Source organism: Numida meleagris, chromosome Z (genome assembly GCF_002078875.1).
Source record: "Numida meleagris isolate 19003 breed g44 Domestic line chromosome Z, NumMel1.0, whole genome shotgun sequence".
NCBI classification, from domain to species: Eukaryota; Metazoa; Chordata; class Aves; order Galliformes; family Numididae; genus Numida; species Numida meleagris.
Genome location: NC_034438.1, coordinates 46,548,300 through 46,564,484, shown reverse-complemented (window position 1 = coordinate 46,564,484; position 16,185 = coordinate 46,548,300). Strand labels below are relative to the sequence as shown.

The 16,185-nt window shown below is 40.0% G+C and overlaps 1 protein-coding gene across 5 annotated transcripts in view; it reads left to right on the top strand.

The window, feature by feature from the left end:
- Positions 1-16,185, top strand: part of CAMK4 (calcium/calmodulin dependent protein kinase IV) — a 166,015-nt gene that overhangs the window by 87,497 nt on the left and 62,333 nt on the right. For all 5 annotated transcript variants that reach the window (XM_021380303.1, XM_021380306.1, XM_021380304.1 and 2 more), the window contains 2 exons: positions 4,129-4,191; positions 4,886-4,968. In XM_021380303.1, the coding sequence (XP_021235978.1) occupies positions 4,129-4,191; positions 4,886-4,968 (146 nt within the window). The remainder of the gene's footprint in view (positions 1-4,128; positions 4,192-4,885; positions 4,969-16,185) is intronic.

Below are 16,185 nucleotides of genomic sequence, written 5' to 3'. Positions count from 1 at the left end.
TTTTATTTCGCTGTGGGATTTTTATCATACCACTTTTTATATTCCCTGAGATTCTTTATTACTTACAGAGAAGGCTGACATCCCTGTCTTGCATTGTTATGCAAACCAGTTCAGATGCATGTTTTCTGCCTTTCTACCCAGGCACACTCAGAAGTCATCTTCAGAGTGTTTTAATCCTTGTCACAACAGAAGACTTTCTGAGAAGACATTCTTTGTATGTGCAGGGCAGCAAATGTAGTTCCTGTTACTCAGGATATGCTGAAATTAAAAAATAAAGCCCCAAACTGAGTAGAAAATGTGTATTTTAAAGTTTTTCTCCAGAAGATGCATCTAAACTTATGCTTGAAACCTTTCAAGTGAAGCTTGGTAACCTAGCAGCCCTCTGCATACTTGTTACAGTTGGAAACAGACTTTCAGACTACCAGTGACTGTGCATCTCTGCTGTTGAGTAGTTGTATTTATGTATATTTTTTAAGGGAAAAAAAATGGTGTAGTTAGGGAGAGTAGTTAGCAATTAACACTATTAAGTCTGAGTAGAGGAGTTCTTTTAACTGTGATGGAAGTAAAAACTGTTTCCTAGAAACACTTGTAGCAGAGTGTAATGGCAAGACAGCCATAATTTGCAGCATTCTCCCTGTAAGTGCAAGGAAACATCTGCTCAGGGCCTGAACTGTTGGTTCAATAAAGCATTCATTTGCCCCAGTTAGAGGTGTTCACTTGAGTCAATAAAGGGGATATTAAATAAGAAGCTGAGCAGAGCTGGGGTAAACAGTGTCCATGAGATGGACTGTGCTGTGAAGCTCCTGAAAAACCATATGTATTTGCTGTTTTGTCACTTGCATGGCACCCTGCCTGGTGACCCCAGCTGGCTGGATGTACCTCTGTATGTCTTCAGGGTCCTAGGGAAGGAGGACAGCAAAGAGCAGGCTTGTAGGATGAGGAATGTGCTCTGCTTCTTGCTCTTTACTAAGTCTGAGGGGCCTTTACATCTGCTAGCCACCTGTGTTTTTAAGATAAAGTACCTTATTGCAAGGCAGCAGCTAAACTAACCTCTTTGCAGTGACAGTTCATTTTATCTTGTGTCTGATTTAATTCAGATAGAATCAACACTTTCATATCCCAGAGATTTGTAGTATCACTCTGCCTCATCATCTCAGGGCACCTAAACATGGAAGGATCTCAGCTTTCACTAAGGATGAGACCTAGGATAAGACCATTAAGAATCAGACCTAGCTCTAGATCAGTCAGTGACAAGGATCTAGTTTTGAAGATCCAGTGCTTTTAGACACATAGTTATAAAAACACATAAATACCTAATTCTAGAAAAGTGGGGGGAAATGGAGAGAAAATACTAGCATATCTGGGAATATTTTTAATGTAAATGCTTTAATGGGAAGTAAGGGGTTGAGGGGATAATTTAACTGACCCACACTGTGGGGTCCTTTGCTTTGTGTGAAGTAATTTTTTAATACTGTTAGTCCTATGTCTGTCTGTCTGTAAGCTGGACGTAAGAGTTATGGTTTGAGTGCACACAGCATGTTACCATTTGTCTGGGAATCTCAGGTATCACAGCAAAGCCACAACACAGACTACAGAGAAGGCAGGCATTTCAGTTAAGTGCCCATGGTTCTCAGGCTGCAGTCTTGCTCCCAAATTCAGGTTGGTAGATCTTTGCTGCTGTCGGTACTTTTCCTGGAAGGAGCTGCAACAGAATGAGCGTTGAAATAACTCTGTACTCTCTGTGGTTAGTGTAAGAGAATGTAAGAACATAAAATTAAGTCAAAAAACAGTCTCTTCATATTAAAATGGTGTGGCTACATATGCTTCTGTTTTTACTCTGAAACTATTTGTATCGTTTACACATGCATGCTTCTGTTGTAAAATATATTCCTGTAGGCATTTTTCTAGGATGCGTACAAATATTTAGCACTCCTAAGCATTTATATGTGACCTATTTACTATTCCAACTCAGTATCTCAAATTTTTGGTTACCATTTTCTCATACTACCATCTGAAGAAGCCTAAAGAAAAAACTGTGTGTGAGATTGGGAACTGGATCACTGGATCACAGAGGACTTCCCTACATGAAACTGAGTCTCAAGTCGCTTCATTTGATTTACTCCTGCCAGCAACTTCAGAGAGGACCTTTGTCATTTGTCAGTACTGCCTTATTAGTGCCAAAGGAAACAGCCTTAGGATTTGGACAGGCTCTTACATGCCTGCTGCCAGGCATGCATGATAAGCAAACATTTTCAGAACTGGAAAAAATAAACTGCAGATTGTTCAACTTGTACAGGTCCCTTTGGAGTGGGTGAATTGCTCAGTCTAAGCAGCAGCTGTGCCTGTGGTTGTCCATGCTAACTTTTCTGATTTGGTCTGAGGTGCAAAGCCCATGAAAAGATCCCGGGTGTGTGTTACTGCCAGGATCACCAGAGCCGCTGGCTGTGCCTTTGTGCCATGTGGATAACCCAGGGGTGAGGGGTTGTGCTGACCTACAAGCATCCTGGGCCCAAGGAGGAACTCCTCAGCGTATGCAGCCACAGCATTTTATTCGATCCCAGGAAAGATTTTAGATATAAGCACTATTCTTTGTCTTCCATTAGGTATTCAGGGAATTGAGAGTTTTGTTCCTCTTTAATTTTTGTTTTCTGCTGCTTCTCTGATGCTCTTAATGTATTGAAAGTTGCTCTTTGTGTCTTTTATTTTGCTTCCTGTCAGAGCTACTAAAAGCAGGTAAATGTGAATGACTTTCAATAGATCCCAAGGGCTCTCACACTCTACTCTACAACACTGCCAGACCACTGCAGCACTACTCTCCTGGCATCATTCCTGACTTTCACATGTGCAGGGAGAATCAAATACTGCCTGCCCTGTAGTTCTGAGCATCACTGATACCTGGGTTTGGTGTTACTGAGGAAAATAAATAAAATACTGAGAAGCACTTCCCATCTTTCAGGGGATTAAAAAAAAGGGATTGACTTTTTAAGCATGTGACTTCATCATTAAGAATTTGAAGGTAATTTTATACTCCTTTGAAAGATTTATGTAGTATAGTAGTTCATTTCCAATACAATGTTAAAAAACAAGAACAAAACAAAAAAACAAGAACGCCACAACAAAACCCAGAAATGTTTGATAGAAAGTCTTCACTAAAAAGAAAGAAACAAAAATCTTCTATTTCACGTCATTTGTTTCACCAGTTTGGAAAAAGCTGGTGACTTAACTTGCTGATTCTCATGTATTTCATAATCCCTGAGATGAAGAGTGCAGTAGAATAAAAATGTTTATTTTCATCAGTGTAGAATTTCTCTTGGGTTTGTCAAAATGTCTGCAACCATGATAGTTTCTTTATAAGTGTATTGATTACCTTGGGAACATAAAAAGCATGCAGAATTTGTTTACAAGCATTTTTCTTCCTTGCTTATGTGTTCACGTTCAGGAAGAGCTGTAGTTGTCTTTCCTGAATGAAATACTGTCCAGGTCTGCATTTCTTGTGAGAAATGATCGATTTACCACAAGAGAGCATAGGTTATGCCTGGATTGTTTAAGCTAGCAATTTGAGAAGGGAAGAGCTAATCATAGTTTAATCAGAGAGTCTGTCAGGTAGGCCTGTCTGTCAGGTACATCTGAAGCAAGCTGAAGCTAAACCTTATACACTGCCTGTGGCTTGGGGCTGTTTAACTTTTGTTGTACTGTGTCACTTTTTTGTACTAAGCAGCTTGTTACTCTGCTTTAGTGTGCTCATCCTACCTGCAGAAAATGTAAGTACAGCTAGTGACCAGAGTGTGCCAAAAGGAAGCTATCCTGGCAAAAATGGAACCATCCTAAGTAGTGGTAGACAAGGGCAGAGATAGACATTTTAGGAGTTTACTTAGATATCTTTCCTATAATCTACTTCTTCATTATTTATTTTGATCATTTTGATAGATGCTGCTGTTTTTTTCTGTTACACTATCTTGCCTTGTGATGAAGGAAGACTGTTCCACATGGTATACTTGCTTTTTGTATCTCACCTCATTGTTATCTCCCAAGAGAATTGCTGTTCATACTTAGTTTGCTATAACACACTTATCTGTGGCTAACAAATAATTCAATTATTTACCTATGTTTCCCCCTGCTTTTAACCAGATAGACAAGAAAATTGTTCGTACGGAAATTGGAGTCCTTCTTCGCCTTTCACATCCCAATATTGTAAGTTCAGTCACATTTCATTCCATGTCTGTAAAAAAAATGATTAATAATAATCCTTCTGAGGGCTCCACATTGACTACTGTTGTTCACTTATATAGACTTGCAGGAATCTTAGTTAAAACTTTTGTTTCTCCTCATGTCTTCGTTAGCAACTCATTATGCAAGACTACTGAATTATACTTTAAAGTAAATTATTGATGTTCTCACATAATTGGGTGAGAAACTGTGCAAAAGGATTCTGTAAAGGATGGGAGGAATTTGGCATTGTCCATCTTTGGTGGGAATTCAGCTTACTCTAGAAGATTGACAGGACGGTGCTGACAACCACTAAAGAAAGCAGGTTCTAAAACTGCTTGGGATGTAGGGATTATGGTGGTGTGAGGAATTTGAAAATAACCACAAAAAAAATAAGAAGGAGGAATGCAAAAGGAATAAAGGTAGCAAAATAAATAAATAAATAAATAAAAGGGAAAAAAAAAAGCCAAACCAAATCAAAAACCAACAAGGTTGGGAGAATTTTTACAGTAATTCGCTCGATTGCAAGGTAAAGGAGACACGAACTTCAGCTTGGTATCATCCTCCACATTACTAGCTGTGGTCTGTGTCTTGCTGTTGGCACTGTGATATGCTCTACAAGAAGAAAAACATGAAGAATGAATCCTATGATTCTATGATTTTCATTCTCTTTTACCAGATAAAACTGAAGGAGATATTTGAGACCCCCACAGATATCAGCCTTGTCCTGGAATTGGTCACAGGGGGAGAACTATTTGACAGGTAAGCTGTCTTTACATACCACACTATGTATTTCCTCCTGGAATGTTTTGATCCTGTTTTTTGCTCTGCACGTAATCTGTGCCGTAGTAATTACTGGAGTTATTTCATCAAAGTAAAATTTCTTCACATGAGACTAAACCTGCAGGAACTAGTTTCAAAAACATGTTTGGAAATGTAAGTTTGGGGAAGGTTTTTTTTGAAGGATTACATGAGTTGAGAATGGAAGAAATTGATGATAAGTTATGAAAAGCTCATATGGTACAAAGACAGTGTTTAGCAGGAGTGTGGTGTCAGTGTGTGCTGAAGCAAGCTGAAGACAGTTCATAATGAAAAATGGTAGATGGTAATGTCATGGTTTTGTGTTTTTTTTTGTTGTCGGAATTCCACATGATAACATCATGTAAAGCAGTGGCAGTTAAAGAGTTAATGTTCTGGTTCTGTGGACTGCCATTTCTGGGTTGTTGGTTCTTGGAGGGGGAGAGGAGGAGCTGCACTCCCCAGGGGTCTTTGCGCCTGAAGGGGGTTGGTGAAGCCGCTTGGCAGATCTGCAGTTTTCCCCTCTTTGCTGGCGGCGGTGAAGCACGTGGTCCCCCTACAGCTTACAGAGTAAGGGCTCAGCTCTGGTCTCTCTCTCTGTCTCACTTTGTTTTGACTTGTTGGCCTCAATTCCGATATCATATTTAGTAAAATAACGTTCCTCCTCAGATTGTTTTCACTGTTTTGTTTTAGACCTGTCTACTATTTCCCTCCCTTTCCCCCTTTTCCCTTTTTTTTTTTTCCCCCAGGACGTGGGTCCGCAGGTCCCCTGCCGCATTTGTCATGAGACTGGGCTGGGCTGGCCTGTAAACCACCTACACTGTTATTTTTCCCCTTTCTTTTCTTTTTTCCGGGCCAGTGGGCCTGTGGGCCTGCTGTCTCCCTCTCATGGACACAGATCCATAGATAACTCCGTGACAGGTAATCAGCCAGCCAGGAGGGTTGTGTTACATCAGATAAAATGTTGATAAGTGGAGTAACAAGAAAGATATACTATTTGAAAGTCACAGGATTTGTAAAACCAGTCATCTTGTTAAAATATTTCTGAAAGACAGCTGTTGAGTTCTTGTCTTAGTTTCAGCTAGGACAGAATTCATAGAATCATAGAATCACCAAGATTGGAAAAGACCTAGAGGATCACCCGGTCCAACCATCCACCTACCACCAATAGTTCTCACTAAACCATGTCCCTCAACACAACGGCTAAACATTTCTTGAACGCCTCCAGGGACGGTGGGTGACTCAACCACCTCCCTGGGCAGCCCATTCCAGCGCCTGACCACTCTTTCAGAAAAGTAGTACTTCCTAATATCCAGCCTGAATCTCCCCTGGTGCAGCTTGAGGCCATTCCCTCTTGTCCTATCACTAGTTACATGAGAGAAGACGCCGACCCCCAGCTCACTACAACCTCCCTTCAGGTAGTTATAGAGAGCAATAAGGTCTCCCGTGAGCCTCCTCCAGACTGAGCAATCCCAGCTCCCTCGGCCGCTCCTCATAAGGCCTGTGCTCCAACCCCTGACCAGCTTTGTTGCCCTCCTCTGAACATGCTCCAGGACCTCAATATCTTTCTTACAGTGAGGGGCCCAAAACTGGACACGGTACTCAAGGTGCAGTCTCACCAGTGCTGAGTACAGAGGGACAATGACTTCCCTACTCCTGCTAGCAACACTATTTCTGATACAAGCCAGGATGCCATTGGCCTTCTTGGCCACCTGGGCACACTACTGGCTCATGCTCAGCCGAGCATCGACCAATACCTCCAGGTCTGTTTCCTCCACACAATCTTCCAGCCACTCTGCCCCAAGCCTGTAGCATTGCCTGGGGTTGTTGTGGCCAAAGTGCAGGACGCAGGTCTTGGTCTTGTTGAACCTCATCCCACTGGCTTCATCCCAGTGATCCAGCCTGTCCAGACCCCTCTGTAAGGCCTTGCTACCCCCAGGCAGATTGACACTTCCTGTAAGCTTGGTGTCATCTGCAAACTTACTGAGGGTGCACTCAATGCCCTCGTCCAGGTCATCAGTAAAGATATTGAAGAGGACAGGCCCCAGCACCGACCCATGGGAAACACCACTCATGTCCAGTCACCAGCAGGATTTAACTCCATTCACCACCACTATCTTTGGGCCTGGCTTCCAATCAGCCCCTTACCAAGCAAAGAGTGTACCTGTCCAAGCCATGGGCTGCCAGCTTCTCTAGAAGAATACTGTGGGAGACAGTGTTGAAGTCTTTGCCGAAGTCTATGTAGACCACATCAACAGCCTTTCCCTCATCGATGAGGTGGGTCACTCGATCACAGAAGGAGATCAGGTTGGTCAAGCAGGACCTGCCCTTCACAAACCCATGCTGCCTGGGCCTTATCCCCTGATTGTCCTGCAAACGCCGCATGATCTCCCTCAGGACAATCTGCTCTGTAACCTTCCCTGGCACTGAGGTCAGGCTGACAGGCCTGTAGTTCCTCAGATCCTCCTTACGACCCGTCTTGTAGATGGAAGTCACAATGGCAAGTCTCCAGTCTTCTGGGACCTCTCCAGTTGACCAGGAACTGGTCAGAATAGATGATGGAAAGCAGCTTGGCTATCAAATCCACCAGTTCCCTCAGCAATCTCAGGTGGATCTCATCTGGCCCCATGGACTGTGGCAGTCCAAGTGGAGTAGTAGGTTTCTGACCGTTTCCTCCTGAATCATGGAGGGTTTATTCAGCTCCCCATGCCAGACTTCCATGTCGGAGAGTAGAGTACCCTGAGGACAACTGGCCTGACTTTTAAAGACAGATGTAAAGAAGGCATTGAGAACATCAGCCTTTTCCTTGTCCTGAGTGGTCACGTTTCCATCCACGTCCAGTAAAGAATGGAGATTCTCCTTGGTCCTCCTCTTCCTGTTAATATATTTGTAGAAGAGTTTCTTGTTCCCTTTAATCCCAGCAGCCAAGCTTAGTTCGAGCTGGGCCTTTGCCTTTCTAATTTTCTCCCTGCACATCCTAACAGCCTCTTTGTACTCTCCCTGAGTTGCCTGTCCCTTCTTCCACAGGAGGTAGATTCTCTTTTTCTCCTGGAGCCTCAGGAAAAGCTCCCTGTTCATCCACGCTGGTCTTCTTCCCCGCCAGCTCATCTTGTGTCTTAGGGAGACAGCCTGTTCCTGCGCCTTCAGGACTTCCTTCTTAAGGAGCAACCAGCCTTCCTGGACCCCCTTACCCTCCAAGACCAAATCCCAAGGGACCCTCCCTACCAGTCTCCTGAACAATTCAAAGTCCGCCCTCCAAAAGTCCAAGGTAGCAGTTTTGCTGTCCCCTCTCCTGGTTCCACCAAGAATTGAGAACTCTACTATTTCGTGGTCACTATGTCCAAGACAACCTCCAACTTCCACATCTCCCACCAGACCTTCCCTGTTTGTAAACGGCAGGTCTAGCAGGGCACCTCCCCTGGTAGGTTCTCTCACCTGCTGCAGAAGGAATTTATCTTCCATACACTCTAGAAACCTCCTAGACTGCTTCTTCTGCGCCGTGTTGTATTCCCAGCATATATCAGGGAAGTTGAAGTCCCCCATGAGGACAAGGGCTGGCGATTGCGCAACTTCAGCCAGCTGTTTATAGAGCACCTCATCTGCCTCTTCATCCTGGTTAGGCAGTCTATAACAGATGCCCACCAGTATGTCTGCCTTGTCACTTGATTCTGCTTAGTCTCCCAGCCCAACATGTCCTACAAGCAAGTCCATGTTCCTCACAGTTCCCTGATACTGACACCAGTCCTCACTGCAGCCAGGAAAGCATCTTACTGATGGACACAGTAACCCCGAAATAGCACAACTATTCAAATGCATGATATCTATGATAATGCTAAGATTCACCCCTCCTTTCTACATCTGCACGAATGGTCCCTCTTAGAAGTACCTTGTCTGCACTCCACTTGTGGATAGGAAATGGCAGGACATGAAGCACGGTGAAGGAGAAGGTCATTTTTCATCCCTTTCTCACAATTTCCTTCTTACATCAACTTCTTAGGAAGAGTATCACAGAGTTTAGACAACAGACAACTTTTATATGAGGAGTTTGAGGGATGGAAAGAAATAATTTGGTTTTACTAGGTTTTTGGATGGCATCATGTTGTGCATACAAAATAAAGTAATAAACTCTATGTGGATGCTTTTAAAAGGCAGATTTATAATCAGAAAGCTTTTCTCCTTTTCAGCTTTTCTCCATTTGAAAGAAGGCTAAAGGAAGAATTGATGGAATCAACCCTCTGAGTACTCCTAGGTAGATGGGACTGAGCTTGAGCTTAAATAAATTAAATCAAACATTTTAATATGAATCAAAGATCTCAGCATAACAAAGATTAAATTCATTGACCATCGGGGAATATAGAATGACGTTACACCATAAAAATTCATGTAGGTTTTCTGCTAAAGAATAGACTTGACTTATTTATATAAGCAAATTGTTCAATATAATTTTTAATACACTTCTATTAATAAGTAAATTTTAGATTGTTCCAATATTTGATTACGTATGTACTCACTCTTCTCACTGTATTATGTTAACCCCTTTTGCTATTATTTCTTCAATTTTCATTACAGTTCTTTCCTTTTGGAATAATGATGATTATTCCTAAGGTTGGTTCAGTTGTATTTTTCTCTTGCCTCTTTATTTTTTCCTCTGTCCCTTCAGCATTCTTTAGTTAAATGTAATTGCTTTATACTTTAAGTTTGATTTTCTCTTCTATTCCATGCTGTGTTTCATCAGATTCTCAGTCCCTTTGTTGATCTGGTTTTGCTTCAATCAATTAACCTCTTAACTGTGACAAGTCTTGCAGTACAATGGAGTCTGGTATCTGTCTTTCATGAGCTGCCTCTTTTTGAAGTTGATCTTTTCCATTCAGATTTTACTGATATTTATTGATTTTCAGCAGAATCACTTTTCTAAATATTAATTTCAGAAAAAAAAATCTACTTTAAATTTAAAAGAAAAAATCCAAAGACTGATTTAGTTTTGCTCAGAATACATGAAGATTGATAACAGTAGCTTTCATTAGCTTATTTCGTTTTTCAGCTTGATATGATTATGATAGTCCTTGTGTACTCCTTGTCCGTACTTTGTCATCTTGATTGCAGGCTCTCTTGTTTCTTCCTTCATTTTATAATTAGGTACACCAACCATTGTCTAAAAATATTGTTTATGAAGGAAGGTCTCTCAACTCGCTTTCATTTCACGTTGAATATAATTTCCTCTGAAATTTCGAATTAAGCTGATACTATCTTCTTTTATGGAGTGTACGTTAACAAAAGTATGATTTTTTTTTTCCTAAATAACTTGTCTTCTTAAGAGGGGCAGAAATGATTACGTCTTGTGAACAAAATTTCCTGAAGCTTCTTGTTTCTGCATAGGGAAATAAGAATTGCCAAAGACTTCATCTGTGACAAAAATTTGAGTTTTTTATAAATCCATGGCAGAGTAGCACCTTTTATTTGTTTCTGATGTCTGGTCTCATTAATTGGTGTCAGTTTGTCTTTTGAATATGAGTCAGGGCCATTATTTGGACTGTATTTCACATGAACAAACTAGTATCCCCTCACTCAAGGCTAGCAAAAAAAAAAAAGAAGTATGTCTGTCTTGACTTATTCAAATGCGCCCTATTCAGTGAAAAACAGAATGAAAAACATACAGACTGGCTCTGGTGAAAGTGCTCACTGATGTAATAATAGGTCATTTAGTGTCTCTTGATTTCTACTCCAGCAATAATTAAAAAAACAGTAGTTTACAGAATAAAGAGGTGTGTGTTATTGCTCATCTGTAGGTTTTCTAATGTAATATACTATTTCCTTCCTGTGCAGAGTTGCAGTAATGCCTTTACACCTGACACTGTCCGAATTACTCTTTAAGCCAGTCAGACTCTAGCAGACTACAATATTCTCTTCAAGACAAGAGAAAAAAATAATTTTTGGAAATGGTTATAATAGAAAATACAAGTTATTATGTGGTCAGTGCATGCACTTAGAATTAGATGGAGCATTAGCCATCAGAGGACGCACAATTACAGCTTTATATGTGAATAAACGACTCAAGCTATGATGGTGGTGCAATTATAATACTGGTTGGCTTCATGCCACCCTATAAATGCGAACTGATACAACATTTGAGCATGCCTGGCTCTTAGTTTCCCTGTGGAAGCCTCATCAGTTAAAACATTTTCATTTAAAATATCCTCTTGCCTTTTGTTGTTATTACTCAAGACAACTTTGCAGGAATTGTTACCCTGAATTTGTCCTTCTCTGTCACTAATACACTTGGGAAAGGGAACAGTCCTTTTGGAGAGAGGGTGAATTGATGCCTGCAAAGTTGTTGAATTTGTAAAGTAGTGTCAATATAGACTCCTTGTGATTTCAGCATCACTGGTGAATATGTTCTCTTTCTGCCACAGCCTCATCCCTATAATATAGACACAACCTGCATGCTAGAGAAATGAGGAGAGATGCCTCTTAATTTAAATATGAACATTTCCTCAATTATTAGCAAATTTAGCATTCAAATTTGTTTGAAATGCAGAGATTTTGACAGTTCTGTGCAGGTGTGATGAGATATATATATATATTTAACTACAACCTCTATAGCTATAGCTGTATATGTACAGGAAGTCTCTGACAGACCCAAGAGCTCACTATCTTTCCTGTGCCTTGATTCAAGGCCTTTCCAGAAATTATAAAACAGGATATGAGCGCTTTGTAAATTTTGTTTTTTTATTGCTTCTTCTGTTTACATTAAGACTGAAATACAAAGGGAAGCCAAAACGTTTTAGGAAGTACAGTTATCTGGAGTATTTAGGGCACCAAAATACTTGTCCTAAACAAGTAAATTGATCTTATGGTGAAAGCCTGAAAATCAAATCCTTTTCAAAAGTGTAATTCTCTGGTCAGCGTTTAAGCTTAACTGCTGGATTATGGAATGTATTATACATGCAGGCACTGTAAGAGGTGCCAAAGTTGCTGACAAACTGGAACCAGTGAACCTGAAGTGATCCTGAACTGAGCAACAGCGAGTGTTCTTAAGCACTGAGACAGAGAGGGATATAAGCTCAGTACATGTTAAGTATGCCACATCCAGTTTCAAAAATTGATGGCCTTGTTCTTCTGTGTTTTGAGGAAGTAAACAGCATGCCAGAGTGAGCTCTAACACAGTGTGCTTAAAATGTCAGGGCAGCCACAGCTGTCTGGCTTTGGCAGGGGGGCTGTGAGAAGCAGGTAATTCACGTGTGCACAGGCAGTTTTCTTTAGCCATTGAAAACCATTTTAAGTGTTGACTGAAATGAAGTCTCTGAGATATGAACCTGTCTTTTTGAAAATGATAGATGCTGAACTGCTCCTACTAACTTCACTGCAGATGGCTGTATTATGGCAATATTTGAAGGTGCGGCAATTTATTTAGTCTTATGCAAACTTTTAATGTATAATTCCTTATTTAGCTCAGAGGATTTTTTAGTTCTGTGGATACCATGGAAATGCTGATTAGGAAGTAGAAATGGGGAAAACAAACACTAGTACCTGTTATAATAAATACAGAATCTTCCCTCATATTCTCCTGTATGCCACATTTTTTTAGTAACTACCTCTCATTATTATAATGATGGAAGAAAAACAGTATTTCTAAATAACTAGAGGGCTGTGTTTCATTTCTAAACAAGGTACTAAAGGAAAATACCTTCTTTGGTTGACCCAGAGTCAGATTCAAAGCCATTTCTATATTTCTCCTTATCCTTCTTCATATCAGGGGCAGACAGTTTTGGTCATTAGTAACAGCTATTCTGTAATGAATTATGAAAATTGTCATAAAATAAGGAAGAATCAGCAAATTGAATCAGAGCCACGGTATTTGTATATACTGTTCTTCAGTGCTTTATTAAGAAAAACACATCGATAGTTTTACTTTTTAACTAAACAAATGCATCTAAACAACAAGGAATTGAAACCATCTCAGCAGAGGCATGGGCCAGTTTATGAATCACTCATTCAGAAGGTGTTCTTTGTGGAATATTTTTTGCTTTTGTAATAGAGTGATATCATTTTCTTACCCTGTTTCTAACTAATTTTCAGGCTTGCTTTACCTTGTAGAAGTACATTAATTTTATTTTTAAATTATCTTTACATAAGAATTAAGTGAATATGTATAGAGAAAATCTCCATGGAAACCAGAGAATTTTAGATAGATAAACATTCATTATATAAAATCAAATATTTAAAAAATTGGTTAGCACACACTGCCATTTAAACAGGTCTTGTATTTGTATAAGCAAGTTATCTCACTAGTATTCTATGTGATGTAATGGGTTACAGACCACCAGTAACATCGTATAGGAGTGTAACATAAAAGCCAGCCAGAAAGAGAATGAAAATAGCCCTAAGAACAGTGATACCTTTTTCTGATATTGTGGTATTTATAAAGAATGATTAAAAAAAGCAAATATAAGCTTAGCATTAAGAAATAAAGGGAAATAATGTTGGAAGCTGCTAAAGTAATTGAAAGTAGAAGTGATTTTTTTTTTCTTTTGGACAGCTGAATGTATTTAAAGGCATTTGAAAGCTAAATTATGTATTTCTAGATTTACTTAATACTGAAATAGAAGCAACTCCATAGCTTGGAGATATAGTATTTGTAGTAACAATATTGGGCATTGGCTAGAATTTGCAAATTTTAGAGTAACTGTTTAGATTGATTTACATAAAAATTAACTGCACTCATCGGTCTGAGGTGAAGGAAGCAAGAAATGGACTTTCTATGCTGAGATTTCAGGCTCAGCTGGAGGATGGGTAGTTTGGCCTGTGTGGGAAGGAAGCAGGGAATTAAAGCTAAGAATAGGAGAACGTGTCGGTATGGAGAGTGGAGGAGGAAAAGTTCACTTTGTTAAAGTGGGTAAGATTTACTTGGTCACAAAGAGTCACAAAAACAGCTTCTGTTCAAAATTGCAGAGATACTCTTTGCAATGGATTTCTCTTCCTGAGAAAAACAAACAGAAAGAGACTTTCAGTCTTGTGGTCAGGTATCTGGTACAGAAACTAATCCTTGTGCAGTTTGGTTCCTCCTCAGTACTGCTTCTTCCATGTGGTGTTACTCAGAATCACAAGTTTCAGAAGCTGCTGCTGTGAAAGACCTGGGGGTCTCCCCGAGTCTGTGCTGCCTGAGGAAGGACACCCAGCCCCAACTTGTGCCTGGCCAGCACCTCACTGGAGGGCCAGCAGCCAGACTTGTCCTGTCCCTCCATAATAAAATGTTCACTTTTTTGTTTCTGTGGGAGGTTGATTACTTCAGCTTGTTGCCTAACATGCTTGTCACTATTCTCCAGATACCTGTGCTCCAGTCAACTGCACAATTATGTATCAATATAATTTTAATAGTATTCTGAAAACTGATTTTAATACGATATGTCAGGATTCCTCAGCTCTTTCCTCATTGATTCTCAGCTCAAATGCATAAAGTTTAGGTGGACTATGCTCCTACTCTTATTTCTTTTCTGTCAGTAAAAAGTTTCAGCAGAGTAAGTGGATCACTTACTGCATGCCTTTACTGTAACTCCCTCTCACTTTCGATGGCTTCATAAGGATGTGATGAATTAGAGCTCAGTCCCAAGTTATAGGGAGAGTGTCTTAACAGGAGTAAAATCCAGTTTGTGTTCTTCCCAACTTAATCTGCAGGCTGCAGACTTGTGGTAAACTTCTGTGCCACTTTATGCCACTGCTGCAGTGAAGATGTACATAATGAAACAGACATAAGCAGCAGAGGAAACTTCTCTTTCATTTTCATGAGCTGGTTTTGCTCAGTCCTACATTTTATAGTTGGGCACCAGCATCCACAGCTGCCCTGCAGAGAAGCAGTGAAGAGAGGCCTTTGAGAAGTGCTTCTCCTTACAGCAGCAGAAGGATTTGTCTCAAATTCATTCACTCATGTGGCCTTTTAGGAGACCTGCAACTTGATGTCTATCAGTGTGTACTCTGTTAGATGTGTCTGGCTGTGTACAATCAATGTATTTCAGTAAATGTGTATCCATAAATGTGATTCTACACAGTGAGTATACGGATTTTTTCTGTCATTGCTATGATATTTTTGCTTTCTCTAGGATGTCATCATCAATTTGAAGGGCTATCTTAAATTTCCTAGATATTTGTGCCACCAAATTTATAATTCTTCCAACCTATTTTTATTTGAACCTTGAAATAGCATTTCTGTATACCTTCTTCTCAGTTCCCTTCTATCTTCCTCCTGCTTTTTCTCTCAAGTACTGTCCCAGCTGGCTTTCCATTTACATATCAAAGGCAGGAATTAATTAGCTCCTTACCATTAATGTTCATGTCTTTCTGTCATCTCAGTGAAGGTTTACTTTTTCTTCATCCAAGTGTTTCTTAAAGATCATTCTGTAATCTAAGTATAAATAATTTTTAAATTCCCATAATAAGAGAAAAAGACATTCCTGCAGATATCCTTCCTTTTATGGAAAGAAAGGGCAATGATTCAGCATTAATCTGCAAGCTGAAGTTGAAAAATCCTTGTAAAGAAGCTTCACTGGCTTCAGGTGGGAGTGTTGTGATAAAATGGCAGTGTCACACCTACCATTTGTCTTATGTAAACTATCGCAAGGAGGTTGCAGAAAATAGATATGTAGATGATTCCCCAGCATTATTACCGTACCTGAACTGCAGGAGTCTTCTTTAGGTACTCATCTTCATTGCCTAAGAGCTGTTTTTCAGTTTTAAAGCAGAGTGCCTGTAAAAATATTTGTTCATATTTAGTATGAATGTCTTATTTCATTTACTGCTGTTACAGAAGATTAGACTTTCTACTTGCTAGATTATCATTAATTAAGAGTTGTGTTTTAATTCCTATTATGTTTGTTTTCTAGAATTCTGAAAAAGGATGATAAAATTAACTGCATGTGACATGAGGAATAGTTGGCTTGCTGTTGCATATTACTCACATGTAGCCTAATGTCAACGGTTTACGGGCGTTCAGCCCAGTTCCGTGACGAATGGGATGGGGGACCCACAGGCCCATGCCCCAGGAAAAGGGAAAAGGGGAAAAGGGTAAGGAGATGGCCCTGAGAGCAAAGAACAGCAGCAACAATCTGAGGAGAAACAAACTAATTTACTAAATAAGATATCAGAATGCAAAACAACACACTATAATACAATATAATTACAATTTAAGCT